This window comes from Equus quagga, chromosome 9, assembly GCF_021613505.1.
Source record: "Equus quagga isolate Etosha38 chromosome 9, UCLA_HA_Equagga_1.0, whole genome shotgun sequence".
NCBI lineage: Eukaryota > Metazoa > Chordata > Mammalia > Perissodactyla > Equidae > Equus > Equus quagga.
Genome location: NC_060275.1, coordinates 107,311,762 through 107,326,859, shown reverse-complemented (window position 1 = coordinate 107,326,859; position 15,098 = coordinate 107,311,762). Strand labels below are relative to the sequence as shown.

Below are 15,098 nucleotides of genomic sequence, written 5' to 3'. Positions count from 1 at the left end.
GACCCAAACCACCAAGAAGACTACCACCTCCATTTATAAGACAATTGGGGAAATGTGAACAATGATGAGTCTGGATCGTATAAGGAGTTCAGGTTAGTTTTTAAATATAATAATGATATTGTGATTAGGTATTAAAAAATCTTAATCTGTAAGTACATACTAAAATAGTTACAAATGAAATTATATGATGTCAGGACTTGTTTTAAAGAATGTGTAGTTTGTTGGGGAGCAGTGCTGGGTGGGGTTATGGAGGAAACACCACCGGCCATGACTGGATAACTGTTGAAACGGGTAATGAGCACACGGATTTCATTATATTCTCCTACCGACTCTTGCATATGATTGAAATTTTCTATAATAAAACACTTCAAAATATAGAATAAAAAAATCTTAATCTTTTATTAATCTTAACTAATCAAAAACCTTAATGTAGCGAAACCCTAACAACTCCTTGCCCTTCCTCTATAAACTGTGACAGAAATGGCTGAAGCAGAGTGAACATTGCCTTACCTCTATAATTTCTACAAAGCACCTGGAGAATAGGGCTTTCCTGCCCAGCACAGAGGGCGTTGGAAAAGGAACAAACATCACTTCACACTGGTGAAACTCAACCCCATGACTCTCTTTCTCTCAGCCTCCTAGCATTTGTGGCCCCCCTTCTGTGGGGTGGATAAAGAGGCACATCATGGGATAGAGGGCTGCAGGAAGACGGTGGGAGGCACAGAGCTGTGCCACGCTCTGAACACTGTTGTAGGATTTCAGATTCAAATTCCCACAAACTCACTCTTGCTGTGGGGCATGGGCTCCTGATGAACCCCAAGAAGGCCGCCTGGAAAAGTCCAGTACTCTGCTGTCTGTACTTCATTGTTTCCCTTTAAAATTAAATACATAGAAGACTTGCCTCCCCTCATTTACCTTTCCACTTTTCAGTGAGTCATTTTCTAAAGTTTTCGATGCTGGCTCATTACAAACAACATGTCGTTTTCAAGTTTCATGACTTTAGGAGTCAATTTGACCTCTCAAAGCTTATTTTACCAGTTTTCTAAATATGTGTGGCTGCTCAGTTTTGAGCGGAATATGGCTAACAAGTTATTCCAAAACAAGGTGTTTTTAATTTTTTTCCCCGCTGAGGAAGATGTGCCCTGAGCTAACATCTGCTGCCAATCTTTCTCTTTTTGTATGTGAGCTGCCACCACAGCACGGCCATTGACAGATGAGTGGGGTAGGTCTGTGCCTGGGAACTGAACCTGAGCCACTGAAACAGAGTGCGCCAAACTTAACCACTATGCCACCAGGGCTGGCCCCAAACAAGTTTTATGCTTAGTATCTAGTTTTCCAAGAAAACCAGCTGCCGCTAACTTCAACAATTTTCTGAAAACCTTAATTTTTAACAAAAATAATAGGCCTCAATAGTTCAAGGCTTTGGTTCTCTAAGAATGTGGCAGGAAAAAGGGCTGTGTTAGATTCAAAGATCAGCTCTGTTCCTCTCGTTGCTGGGAACGAAGATGGCCACTATTATCAACAGAGGTAGTAGAAGACAAAGGATTCACTTCAAAAAACACTTCCATACTGGCAGTCTACTCCGAATTTAGCAATCTGTTGGCTAACAGCTGGGAGAGAGGAAGAACTGAGTGACAGGTTGGCTGATAAAAGGACGATAAAAAGATTCTCAACCAATTGTCAATATTCACCCCATGATGCTGCACACAGCCAATCACATTTCCAGTGGGCTAGCTATACATCCAACTGGCATCTTACAAACGAGAGCCAAATGTCTGAGATACAAAAAATGAACTGTACACAGATGAAGTCTTACTTCCCCAGTTTCCTAAGAAATCAACCCACTGAAGTGAATGATTGGGACTCAGTGAACACCGACTAGTCTACCAGTTCAAAGAACCTGCAGCAGATGGCTTCTAGGCATTGACATAAACCATCGTGCAGCCCCACGGCACCACCCAACGGGGCCACGCCCAGGGTTCACCAGCGTACTTAGCTGTCCGGACTTCCACGGTGCCCTTGAGCTTCTCCTCGCTGTCATTTTCAAAGTACATCAGCTTGGACTGGCGGAGGACGAACCAGCGCTTCTTCCAGTTTCTCCTGGACAGTGTGGAGGAGCCGCCGCCTTTTTTGTGGAGCCAGCCTTGCTTGAGGGCCTCCTGCTTGGAGCGGAACCACAGGAAGGTTTCATCCTTGAGGACGCACCAGCGGCGTTTCCACGAGTTCATCAAGCCACCTGTTCCCCCAAGTTTGGGGAGGGAGGAGGGGTTTAAGAAAAGTCCATCAAACTGGATGACAGTATCAGTAGGTCTTAAGGTTCAGCCTATCCTTAACTTTGCCCCAACTGATCCATCCTCAGTGACCCTTCAATGAAGGATGATGGCACTGCTGGGGGCACTGGACAGGTATTACACTAGCTTAACTGGGTTATATAAGAATGTTGTTGGGGCTGGCCTGGTGGCGTAGTGGTAAAGTTCATACACTCTGCTTTGGCAGCCCAGCGTTCACAGGTTCAGATGCTGGGTGCAAACTTACATACTGCTCATCAAGCCATGCTGTGGTGGCAACCCACATATCGAATAGAGGAAGACTGGCACAGATGTTAGCTCATTAGCTCAGGGCCAATCTTCCCCAACAAAAAAAAAAAAAAGAAGAAGAAAGAAAGAAAAAGAACATCGTCCCTTCCTTATATCCAAAGCAGCTATTACTTAGCTGAAAAATCTTGGTAAGAAGCTAAAAGACAGACAAGTAATGAACTGACACTCTGACCCTGGAATAAGTCAAGGGCCAGGAGGCAAGAACGATGTATGGGTCATGTTTATCTCCAAAGACCCAGGGAGGGGAAATCAGTTTAAAATGATGTCAAGTTTACACTTTCCTTCCTTACTTGGTCAGTGTGGGGAACAAGACTTGTCAGTGATTCCAGAGTTTAGCAATATTTTTTAGATAAACACTTCCAAGAAAAGCATCAACATGTGAAAATGGTTTATATGTAGAAAGTATAAGATTTGGAACATGAAACAAAGTAAGACTCTAAACTGAAATATGATTAGATGTAAAAAAAGAATTTGGCTGTAATTTATTTAGTGGGAAAATTTTTTTTGGTTGAGAGAAATCAGACAAGGATATAGAGATGTCATCTTTTACAAGATAAAAAATATTTCTAATACTCTTCTAGCAGGATAATTTTATCTTCTTATTCTAGATTTCCCAAGGATGCTCAAGAGTGATATCTTACTACCATCATTCAAAAATCTGTTTTAACTGAACCCACTAGAGAGCAGAATCTACTTCAATAACTTATTATAAAATGTCCACAAGTTGTTTACTTTTGTGATCAGCCAGTAATAAAAATAAGGGACATTTAAACACAGATATTGAAAGTAAGTATTGAAAAATGCTTTTCTTGGCAACAAAAGACCCCGAATTGCTAAAGCAACCCTGAGAAAAAAGAACTAAAAGGGAGGCATCACAATCCCTGACTTCAAAACATACTACAAAGGTACAGTAATCAAAACAGCATGGTACTGGTACAAAAACAGGTGCACAGATCAATGGAACAGAACTGAAAGCCCAGAAATAAAACCACACATCTATGGACAGCTAATCTTCAACAAAGGAGCAGAGGGCCTACAATGGAGAAAAGAAAGTCTTTTCAACAAATGGTGCTGGGAAAACTGGAAAGCCACATGGAAAAGAATGAAAATTGACCATTCTTTCTCACCATTCACCAAAATAAACTCAAAATGGATCAAAGACCTAAAGGTGAGACTTGAAACCATAAGGCTTCTAGAAGAAAATGTAGGCAGCACACTCTTTGACATCAGTATTAAAAGGATCTTTTCAGATACCATTATTCTCAGAGAAGGGAAACAATAGAAAGAATAAACAAATGGGACTTCATCAGACTAAAGAGCTTCTTCAAGGCAAATGAAAACAGGATTGAAACAAAAAAACAACCCACCAATTGGGAAAAAATATTTGTAAGTCATACATCTGACAAAGGCTTAATATCTATAATATATAAAGAACTCTCATAACTCAACAACAAAAACTCAAACAACCCGATCAAAAAATGGGCAGGAGACATGAACAGACATTTCTCCAAAGAAGATATACGGATGGCCAATAGGCACATGAAAAGATGTTCATCATTGGGGAAACGCATCTCAAAAAACTACACTAAGAAATCACCTTCCACCCATTAGAATGACAAAAATATCTAAAACTAATAGTAACAAATGTTGGAGAGGTTGTAGAGAAAAAAGAACCCTCATACACTGCTGGTGGGAGTGCAAACTGATGCAGCCACTATGGAAAACAGTATGGAGATTCCTCAAAAAATTAAAAATAGAACTACCATACAACCCAGCTATCCCACTACTGGGTATCTATCCAAAGAGCTTGAAGTCAGCAATTCCAAAAGTCCTATGCACCCCAATGTTCATTGCAGCATTATTTACAATAGCCAAGACATGGCTAAGTGCCCATCAAGAGATGATTGGATAAAGAAGATGTGATATACATACACAATGGAATACTACTCAGCCATAAAAAAGAACAAAATCGCCCCATTTTCAACAACATGGATGGACCTTGAGGGAATTATGTTAAGTGAAATAAGCCAGATAGAGAAGGACAATCTCTGTATGACTCCACTCATATGAGGAATTTAAACATGTAGACAAAGAGAACAGAATAGTGGTTACCAGGGGAAAGGTGGGGTGGAGGGTGAGCACAAAGGGTGAAGTGGTGCACCTACAACACGAATGACAAACAATAATGTACAACTGAAATTTCACAAGATTGTAACCTATCATTAACTCAATAAAAATTAAAAAAAAATGCTTTTCTTTTACAGATTAGAAATACATTTAAATAAAAGACCTTCTCAGATTCATTTCTTCAATGGCCGCTTCAATGATTATAGATGTAAACCTCCCATTGGAACAAAGGAAGCAATGACAACACTTGTTTGCGTTCAGTGTGCAAAGTGCACTCATTTCATTGAACTCTGCAGACTGTTGCTCTTTCTTAGAGCTAAAGCATCGCCTGCTCACTGGTTGAGAAGTCTTTGTGACCACACCAGGCTCTGGAGCTGCTAACAGACAGCAAACTTGCCAAGAACTACCACAACAAAACTTTTTTCTTTTTGATTTGTGACTAATCTGGGTTTCTCGAGACAAACCCAGGGGAAACTGTAGTACAAGTTATTCTATTACCTTATCTTTAAATGGTAAAGGTTACTCAGGGTTGTTTAAAGACATGGGTGACAACAGTTATCACAACAACAATCACCAGGAATTTATTCTGTTGCCCTTCTGTTATTAATAGGACTCACTCCCAGCCTTCCCGCCCTCTCCAATTCTGGGTGCTCTCTTCATTCTTCATCCTTTAGAGAATTTGATCAATGCTATTAATTTCCTAATTGCAAACACCTTTAGTAGGCTATAAGGCTGATGACAACTCATTTATGCTCATAAAATAGAAGCTGGTCCTTGGATTTTCTTTATCATTGGTTTCTCTGAAACTTTTTGTCACAATTTTAAATTTCATTAAAGATTAAATGATGATGCATTTACACAACACCTTTTTTTATTAAGAGATGAGTTTGCCAAAAATTCATTTGCTTATCTTCAGGAGCTTTTAACGCTTTAATCTTGAGATTTTAACACTTTGAATGTATCTTTACTTTTTCCTAATCTTATTTGTTTTAATCACACAATTATGTAATAAATCAATGCCATATATTATAAATAAGAGTGATATAAGGAATTTTAAAGCTAACTTAGGGAACGAAAACTAATTAGGGAGAGAGGAAAATACATTAATAATAAAAAGTTTATATTTATTCTGAGAAATGCATGAGAAAACCTTAAAATGCTATGATTAGATACTTATTGGATCGTTAGTTTCTGATTTGCGATTACATTTTTCCTTCACTGAGTGTTCCAATACTAGCTAGGTCACTTGGTTAGAATTTCTCAATCTTTTTCATTCCAATGCTCCTATAAAAATTTCCACCAACCAGTGACTTGAGGCAACAGGAAGATCTCCCTTAAGACAAACCCAGTGGGGTTTCCAAGAGCTCCTTGGGGATCCGGGGCTGAGAATGGCAGAACTTTGAAAAGTGAATGACTGATGTTAGTACCTACACTGATGTTCAACAAGGGCGACAAAAGTAGTGAAGAAAGAAATCCAATGAAAAGAAACACATAAGTGAAGAAGAACAGAAAAAATATTAAAGAGGACAAGAGAGAGGAAAAAAGATAAATAAGCCAACAGAAGAGAGAAGCAAAAGTGAAGAACAGAAGAAACAGGAAAAGAGAAGACGGAATACAAAGTTTTTCATGAGGGAGGAGGAAATGGAAAAGCAAATGAAGCAAGATGGTAGCAGAGAGAAAGTGAAGAACATGGTTGGAGAAAACATAACAGGAAAAGGAGCGAAAAGAAAGGGCCACAGAGGGGCTGGCCTAGTGGCATAGTGGTTAAGTTTGCATGTACCACTTCAGTGGCCTAGGGTTCACTGGCTCAGATCCTGGGTGTCCATCTACACGTGGCTCCTCAAGCCATGCTGAGGAGCGTCCACATGTAAGAACTAAAATGACTTCCAACTAAGATATACAGCTATGTACTGGGGCTTTGGGGAGGAAAATCAAAGAAAGGGCCATAGAAAAAAAGACATGATCTGGGGATGACGGTTCTCATGCTCCCTGCCCTGTCCCCAAGGTCTGCACTCTTTCCCTTCATCCAGTCTACGGCCACGTGAGAAACTAGGCGGGCTCCTCTTCCAATGCTCTGTATAAAACGCCTACCAGGGGCTGGCCCCGTGGCCGGGTGGCTAAGTTCGCGCGCTCCGCTGCAGGCGGCCCAGTGTTTCGTTGGTTCGAATCCTGGGCGCGGACATGGCGCTGCTCATCAAACCACGCTGAGGCAGCGTCGCACATGCCACAACTAGAAGGACCCACAACGAAGAATATACAACTATGTACCAGGGGGCTTTGGGGAGAAAAAGGAAAAGAATAAAATCTTTAAAAAAAAAAAAAAAGCCTACCAGAAATGAGTGGTGATTATGGTTTCTTTTCCAGAGTCCCTGCCGCTGACTGAGAAGTCAGAGTCAAGAACATGAATAAGTGTGAGTACAAGGTCCTAATTATGCACTCTTCCCTATAGGAGTATGTGTCAAGGTCCCCAAATATTAGGGTTCAATACAGTGCATGCAAAGTTTAATAGCAATCAAAACACACAAGTAAAATTCTCATCAAAGTGTGGGACAGGGAGCAGGTGTTGTAAGCAGTTGAAGCAAGGTGTGGCCCTCTCTAAGATCTTTACTTCGCCCCATGTATAGAATATCCTTCCAGGCTCTCTAATACCCCATGGGAGAGAAAAATGGAGTCTATCATTGTAATGGGCTACACCAACTCCAGCAGAAGCATACGTGTGTGTGTGTGTGTGTGAGAGAGAGAGAGAGAGAGAGAGACTGAAAATGGTGACAGTGGTCGCAAACTCCATCCTACCACTGCACCAACTGAGTCAGGCAAGGTTCTTGGTGTGACCATGTCACAACACCATGGCGCCTTCCACTCACCTAAGGGGACCTAGCACTAGGAAAGCGGTACGTGGGGTAACATTCCCAGTCTCCCTCAATCACCCTCGGTGAAAACAAAACCTCAGTTTCCATCATTCTACCTGCAACCTCAGCGCCGCGGCGGCCGCAGCTCATACCTTTCATGTACAGAAAACTGTGGAAGTAAGGTAGCGTGACACAGCTGTACACCGAGTCCCGCCGGCAGGAAAGCTCATCGTCCGTATCGAACCTAGAGTCAAAGTCCTCTTCACTGTCTTCAAACTGGACAAGAGGGAGAGACAGAGGCAAAGGTGAGCAGAAAGGGCCGAGAACAAGCAACGAAATGCCCAGCATGTCCCAACAGGGAAAAAATAAAAACAACTGACAAAAGAAGCAACACGCCACTTCATAACATCCTAACAGTGTGTGGTCATCGTAAGAATTCAGAATTATAAAATACTGACGTGGAAGGTCAAATGGTCTGTTGAATTGGTACATAAAATACCAGACACACATGAACCCAAAGGCTATCTCCCATCTAAAAACAGCACTGCTGTTTAAAGGTGTAACTCAATCACACCACGCAAGAATTAATTCCCTTTAAATTACCATGCTAAAAATATCTTCACGTCTTAGAAAGTGAAGGGAGTATTTAATGTATGGCCAATGACAAAAAATAAAAGAGAAACTATAAATAAATCCAGAAGCTGGAAAGAGCATGTTTAAAGCCCTAAAGATTCCTCCTTTACAACCAGAAGAGACAGACCATCCTACGTTAGGGACTGTGAAGCTGTGGGCAGACAGTTCTCTAAAATGCCCTTGGCAATTCCAGTTCCAGTTTAGGGTGTGTCTCCTTTCCCAACCTACTGCAAAGCTATCACAGACACAGCCAAAGTCTCCACTGAAAATGCCAGTTTCCTTGGGCTTTGGGGAAAATGGAGTTTTGGGCTTTGTTTTCAACCTATGACAGGCACATCAAAGTTCCATGTACTAACATCATTGCTTTTGGCAAGAGAAAGGAGCTTAGGATCCTCTTGAAGAGCCCGACTTTGGAATCTTGGCACATTCTGTGGGAGATGTCTTCATTCAAGGGATGGTTCAACATGGGTGTGGATCACAAATAACTTCCCTCCCAATGTGGGCAAGCCTGGGCCCCAAGGGGACAGCGGGTACTCACCGATGACTGCGCCCCTTCGGAGCTAAACCGGTACGCCCCGGAGCTGTTGTAGGTCCCCACAGAGCATCGGTAGTCTGGGGACCACTGGCTACTGCAGGAGTTGGAGAAGGTCACGCTGCTGCCAGAGGTGATGGCGCCATCCTCGTAGTCATCCTGGTCATAGTCAAAGTCGCCATCCGGGGAGGGGAGCCCCGCTGTGTTCTGGGGCATGCAGTAGGTGGGCTCCCCACTGGAGGAGCCGTGCTCCGATGGGGCGAGCAGCACAGTGCTGTCGGCGCTGGGGCTGGTGGGCACTACAGTGTCATTCATGTAGGGGTCCTCCTCTGACGACTCGTCGCTTGTCCGGATGCCACTTGTTCGCTGGTCCGAGTGGCCGTGCTCGCTTGGGTTGGGTGAATCCTTGAAGGCATCATCATCAGCCTCAAAACCCTCGTCAACCTCCTCCTCGGGGTAGGGCTGGCTGAAGTTGAAGTTGGGTTTCTCCCCACACGCGCTCTCAGCCAGTTCACCCAGCTCGCCCGAAAACTCGCTGGCCACCGAGAGGGAGCGCTCGATGTTCCGGACACACTCATCAATCTCGTCGAAGTTGAGCGACTCCAGGAACTCCTGGGCGGCTCGGCAGGCTTCGTCCTCCAGCCTCTTGAGCTCCTCATCCCGCAGCTGCTGCAGCTTCTGCAGGGAGGCCTCGGTCAAGGACAGCTCCTGGCGCTCCTTCATGCGCTGCAGGTCCTCAATTTCTTTTTCCAGACGCAGGATCTCTTCCACCTGTTTGTTTTCCTTTTGCTTCTCCAGCTCACGGTTCAGTTCAGCTTCCCTTTGACTCTTCTGCAAGGCTTCCAGTTCTTGCTGTTTCCTTGCTGCTTCCTCCTGGACAGAAGAGGAAGGAAGATGTCAGAAAGTGTCCCCACAAAGAGTATAAGCATCATTCTTCCTTTGCAATGAAGAACCAAGATGTGAGGTGTTTGTTATGGGCTGAATTGTGCTGTGCCCACCCCCCGGAAATTGATATGTGAAGCCCGAACCCGCGCTACACCTCATAATGTGTCTGTACTTGGAGATAGGGCCTTTAAAGAGATGATTAAGTTAGAATGAGGCCATGAGGGTGATAGGCCTTAATGCAACCGGACTGGTGTGCTTATAAGAACAGATTGGGACACACACAGAGACATCAGGGATGCATGCAAACAGATGCAAGGCCATGTGACACAGAAAGAAGCTGGCCATCTGCAAGCTAAGCACAGAGGTCTCCGAAGAAACCAAACCTGCTGACACCTTGATATTGGACTTTTAGCCTCCATAATTGTGAGAAAATCAATTCCTGTTTTCCATCCAGACTGTGGGACTTGGTTATGGCGTCTGGAGCAAACGAATACAGTGGGTGTACTGGTTTAGAGAAATTACGCTGTCATGACTCACACGAAAATCTTAGGCATACACAAATTTCTACCCAATGTAACAGGTTAGAAATTGCATCATAAACATCTGCTCTAATGTTCTTCTTCCTATATCTTTATACTTTATTTTAGTTTTGGATCCTGGAGTCCAAGTGTTGGAAGTGGGAAGAAAACGGACAGATGAGCCACCACATTGTCACGGCATTCTTCACCTGTTGGGCATGGAGCTCAGCTTCTCTTCGTGCCCTCTCTCTTTCTCTAAAAATAGTAAAGAAAAAAGACAGTCAAGATAAACAAGAACAATGAAAACACATCCTAGAACCACTTTGCACACAGAGCTAACTTTTTTTAGAAGCTTTACTAAATACAATGTAAAAAGCATGAAGGACAGACTCTTCCTTTACCAACAGACTTATTCTGTGCATAAGTAAGAATGTACATAGAACTGGGTCTTCAAGGCCGCCAAGAATTTTATATACAAGCCACCAAGAGTTACTACTTCAAATAGGCAGTTCTTCAGCACCCACAGGGAATTCTTGCCGCAAGGCTGGATACGGAGCATAAAATTCAAAAGGTGTCCTTTGATTTCACTCAAGCAAGAAGAGTACCGTACCTCTCCTCTTCCTCCTGTCTCCTCTTTTCCTCTTCCTCCTCCCGTCTCCTCTTTTCTTCCGCCTCTCGTTTTTCTGCCAGCAGCTGTCTGTAAACTCGCCGAGCGATCCGACCTCTGAGTTGCTTCTGGAAAACTATGGCTGCTTTTTTCAGGTGCAAAAATCTCCTCCTCAGAAGGAAAGCTCTGTAATTCTTCTGTATTATCACTACACAATAAAGGACCTTCCTGTACTGCTTTCTGAAAATGAAAACAAAAACAGCACAACAGAATAACTGTTGAGGTAATGAGGCTTCAGGCTCTTCAAATGAGTTCACGTTAATGCTACAAGACAAAAGAACCGGACCTAGTTCTGGAATGATACTCATTATAGAGACGGGAGCAAAAGGAGGCCCCTTTGGGCAAAACAAAAGAAAAACCAACAAACAAAACTAAAGCAAGAACTCTATCATTATCTTGGCTAAATAAACACATAACCCCTAATGCTGACTTTGAAAACTCCTGGCAGGAAGTTGGGTTGGTTGTAAACAGAACCAAGAGATCTGATATAGTCTGCTGTTCGTATGAGGGGAGAAAAAAAAAAAAAAATGCACCACAGCGGGACAGCTTTGCGCTTCAGAAAACGTAACGTGTGGGGTTTTGTGCGGCATGCTGGTCTGCAGAGGTGGGCAGAACTCAAAGGCACATGAAAAGCAGCGGCCCCATTCAGCAAACACTGGAGAGTGGGCCATTGCGGACCCAAGGAGATAACGCAATGGCAACAGCCAGGCTGTCTGCGGCTTCAGTATGCAATGCAGAGGAACTAGGTAAGCAGTTTAAACATCTCAGCATGGTCCCCTATGTCACTGCTCCAGTTGAAACGTCAGGAGCCCTTGTTCCTACTTTCCGCCCAGGTCAAGCCTCCCAGGCGTCTGGCACGGCTAGTCATGAGCACTGACTCTCCTGAGCCTGGTCTGAAGCCTGCATCCACGTCTATAATAAATGAAAGCCAACACCCGGGGCTACCCTGCCTGGTGATGCACAATGGGCAGGGCCCCCCTCACCGAGCTCCACAGCTTCTCCCCTCTGCATGGCCTGCTTCTCACCGTGCCAAGTAGCCCAAGACATGGGCCCGGATCACCATGGCCGCCCGAGTAACTTCCTCCTCCCGCCGTTTCTCCAGTTTCTGCTCCAAGGATTCTCGAAGGAAGACCTGCCCAAGAGGGAGTGATGTGTCAGAACCAAAGAACGTGGCCAGTAGAAGGAAGGCATCTGAGTCAGATCTATCTTTGGGGGGTAAGGCTTTTCTCTTTCACCTTAAGTTTGCTCTAAACACAGACAGCAGCTTCTCAAACACACTGTGGGGAAGGGCCCTGGTTTTTTGTTCTTTTTAAATTTCTATCTGTCATGGGACTAAGACATTTGTAAAATATAGTAAAGATACATTACTAGAAAGAAAAAACCAAAAAGGATATATAAAATAAAAGTCCCTGGGGCCGGCCCGGTGGCGTAGTGGTTAAGTTTGCACGTTCTGCTTTGGTGGCCGGGGGTTTGCTGGTTCGAATCCTGGGCGTGGACCTATGCACCGCTCATCAAGCCATGCTGTTTTGGGCTGGCCCTGTGGTTAAGTTCACATGCGCCGCTTCAGCGGCTCAGGGTTTCGCTGGTTCGGATCCTAGGTGTGGACATGGTACCGCTCATCACGCCATGCTGAGGCAGTGTCCCACGTAGCACAACTAGAACTTACAACTATGTGCTGTGGTGCTTTAGGGAGAAGAAGGGGGAAGAAAAAAAAAAAAAGATTGGCAATGGATGTTAGCTCAGGTGCCAATCTAAGAAAAAAATTATTAAAAAAAAAAAGCCACACTGTGGCAGCATCCCACATACAAAATAGAGGAAGGTCAGCAACAGATATTAGCTCAGGGCCAATCTCCCTCACCAAAAAAAAAGGGTCCCATTATTGGGTTATTATTACTTTCAACAAAATGGGTTATCATCATTAGATTCAAAGTGACTGTGATATTGTTATAAAGGTTTGTAAACATTTATCTCATTGTGGGCTGGACAAACAGTTTAGGACCAGCACTGTAAGTAACAAGAAATACAGAGATAATCCTTACAAGATAAAAAAGAAAGAACTAGAGGGAGGGAAAGAAAGAAATTGAAGAAATTTGTAAAATGTTACTTTGTTATCCCATGGAGTCCCTCTCTTCAAGCCTGTCAAGTGATTATGACCAGAGTATGTTGGCTTCATAAACTTTAATGCATATTAAAAAAAATGAAATTATGAATGTAATTCTGAAAACTGTTTGAAATTAGAATTGAACCATTTAATAAGCTACATCTCAGTTTAGCCATCACAAGAGTACTAGAATTAGGGCTAAATAAATTGTAACTACTTGCTGGCCTATTTTTTGGCATGGGTACCTCCATGCTATTAGTGTCAAATAAGTGTGTCTGATAATTGGCACTTTGTATCATAATTTCTAATTTGGGGGGAGATATGAAAATATTAAGACTCTCCCTCAATCAAGGTAGCTTTTACTTTTACAATTTCAGATTTAATGCATGCATAAGAAGTCTTGCATAAGAGCCCTAAAAAAATAGTGACAAATATTTTTACGCGTTTCTATTAATGGTCCGCATGCGGGTATGGGCAGGGGCTACATGACACACTCACTCATTCATGAGTTTTTGATTTATGCTCCTGTGAGTCATTCTGGCCTATAACGACACGTTATGTTCTCTTCATGGCACATTTTTCCAGACTCTCTGCTCTGTCTCCTCCATGACATTTGGGTGGAAGAGTAAATACAGAACCCTACCACCATGTGACTCAGAGAAGCCCTACCGACTCCTGCTCTGGGCTCCCGAGCATTTATAAAATTCTACTGCAAATAATTCTAGGAAAGCTTTTTGTACGATCCTCTGCCCATAATTGCAATTAGTATGCTCTGTTGATGCACGAAGAAACTGCATCTTCAGCACAAAAAAAAAGAAAAAAAAATTTTAATGTAAAGTACGGAAGTTACAAGTATAAAGCTTGTTTGTTCGAGAATGATAAAAAGCTTTCAGAAATATGAATCTCTATCAAAACCATGAATCTGAAGCAGTTTTCAAAGGCTGGACTTTAAAGAAGTATTTAAAATTCTCTTTGAGATTATTTTTCAGTATTAAGGATCTTATTTAATGCTTTTGCTTTGGAGAATATTTAAAAAATATTAGTAAGTCAAATCTTGGGAAAGACTGGTGGTGGTTGTGATATAATGAAACAAAAATGTCAATTCTAATGAGTGATACATTTATTAGATGAACAAAGGGAAACCTTTATGAAGGAACAAGTGTCTCACACCTTATCAGAAGTCTAAAGAATGTCTTGATTGGAATTATTAAAAAGATAGCTCTTGGAGCTAAGAACATACAATGAAGAAAGGAAAGTCTCTTCAATAATGATGTTGGCAAAACTGGACAGCCACATGCAAAGAATGAAAGTAGACCATTATCTTTCGCCATATATAAAAATTAACTCAAAATGGATCAAAAGACTTGAAGATAAGACCTGAAACCATAAAAGTCCTAGAAGAAAATATAGGCAGTACACTCTTTGACTTTGGTCTTAGAAGGATCTTTTTGAATACCATGTCTACTGAGACAAGGGAAACAAAAGAAAAAATAAACAAGTGGGATTTCATCAGACCAAAGAGCTTCTGTAAGGCAAAAGAAACTGGGAATAAAACAAAAAGACAACCACCAACTGGAAGAAAGGATTTGCAAATCATATATCTGACAAGGGGTTAATCTCCAAAACATATAAAGAACTCAAATAAGTGAACAACAAAAAACACCGAACAACCTGATCAAAAAAATGACATGAACAGACATTTTTCCAAAGAAGATATACAGATGGCCAATAGGCACATGAAAAGACGTTCAACATCACTAATCATTAGGGAATGCAAATCAAAACTACACTAAGATATCACCTTATACCCATTAGAATGGCTAAAAGCACCAAGACAAAAAATAACAAATGTTGGAGAGGTTGTGGGGAAAAGGGAACCCTCATACACTGCTGGTGGGAATTCAAACCGGTGCAGCCACTATGGAAAACAGTATGGAGATGTCTCAAAAAAATTAAAAAGAGAAATATCCCACTACTGGGTATTTATCCAAAGAATTTGAAATCAACAAGCGAAAGAATCTTATGCAGCCCTATGTTCACTGCAGCATTATTTACAATAGCCAAGACGCGGAAGCAACCCAAGTGCCTATCGACTGATGACTGGATGATTGGATAAAGAAGATGTGGTATACACACACACACACACACACACACACTCACAAGAAGATGTGGTACACACATACATACAC

General features: G+C 42.4%; 1 protein-coding gene across 1 annotated transcript in view; it reads right to left on the bottom strand.

The window, feature by feature from the left end:
* Positions 1-15,098, bottom strand: part of MYO10 (myosin X) — a 209,897-nt gene that overhangs the window by 20,421 nt on the left and 174,378 nt on the right. Inside the window, exons 22-27 of the mRNA XM_046671550.1 lie at positions 11,834-11,940; positions 10,752-10,988; positions 10,351-10,396; positions 8,745-9,611; positions 7,726-7,849; positions 1,993-2,236 (exon numbers count right to left, since the gene is read on the bottom strand). Of these exons, the coding sequence (XP_046527506.1) occupies positions 1,993-2,236; positions 7,726-7,849; positions 8,745-9,611; positions 10,351-10,396; positions 10,752-10,988; positions 11,834-11,940 (1,625 nt within the window). The remainder of the gene's footprint in view (positions 1-1,992; positions 2,237-7,725; positions 7,850-8,744; positions 9,612-10,350; positions 10,397-10,751; positions 10,989-11,833; positions 11,941-15,098) is intronic.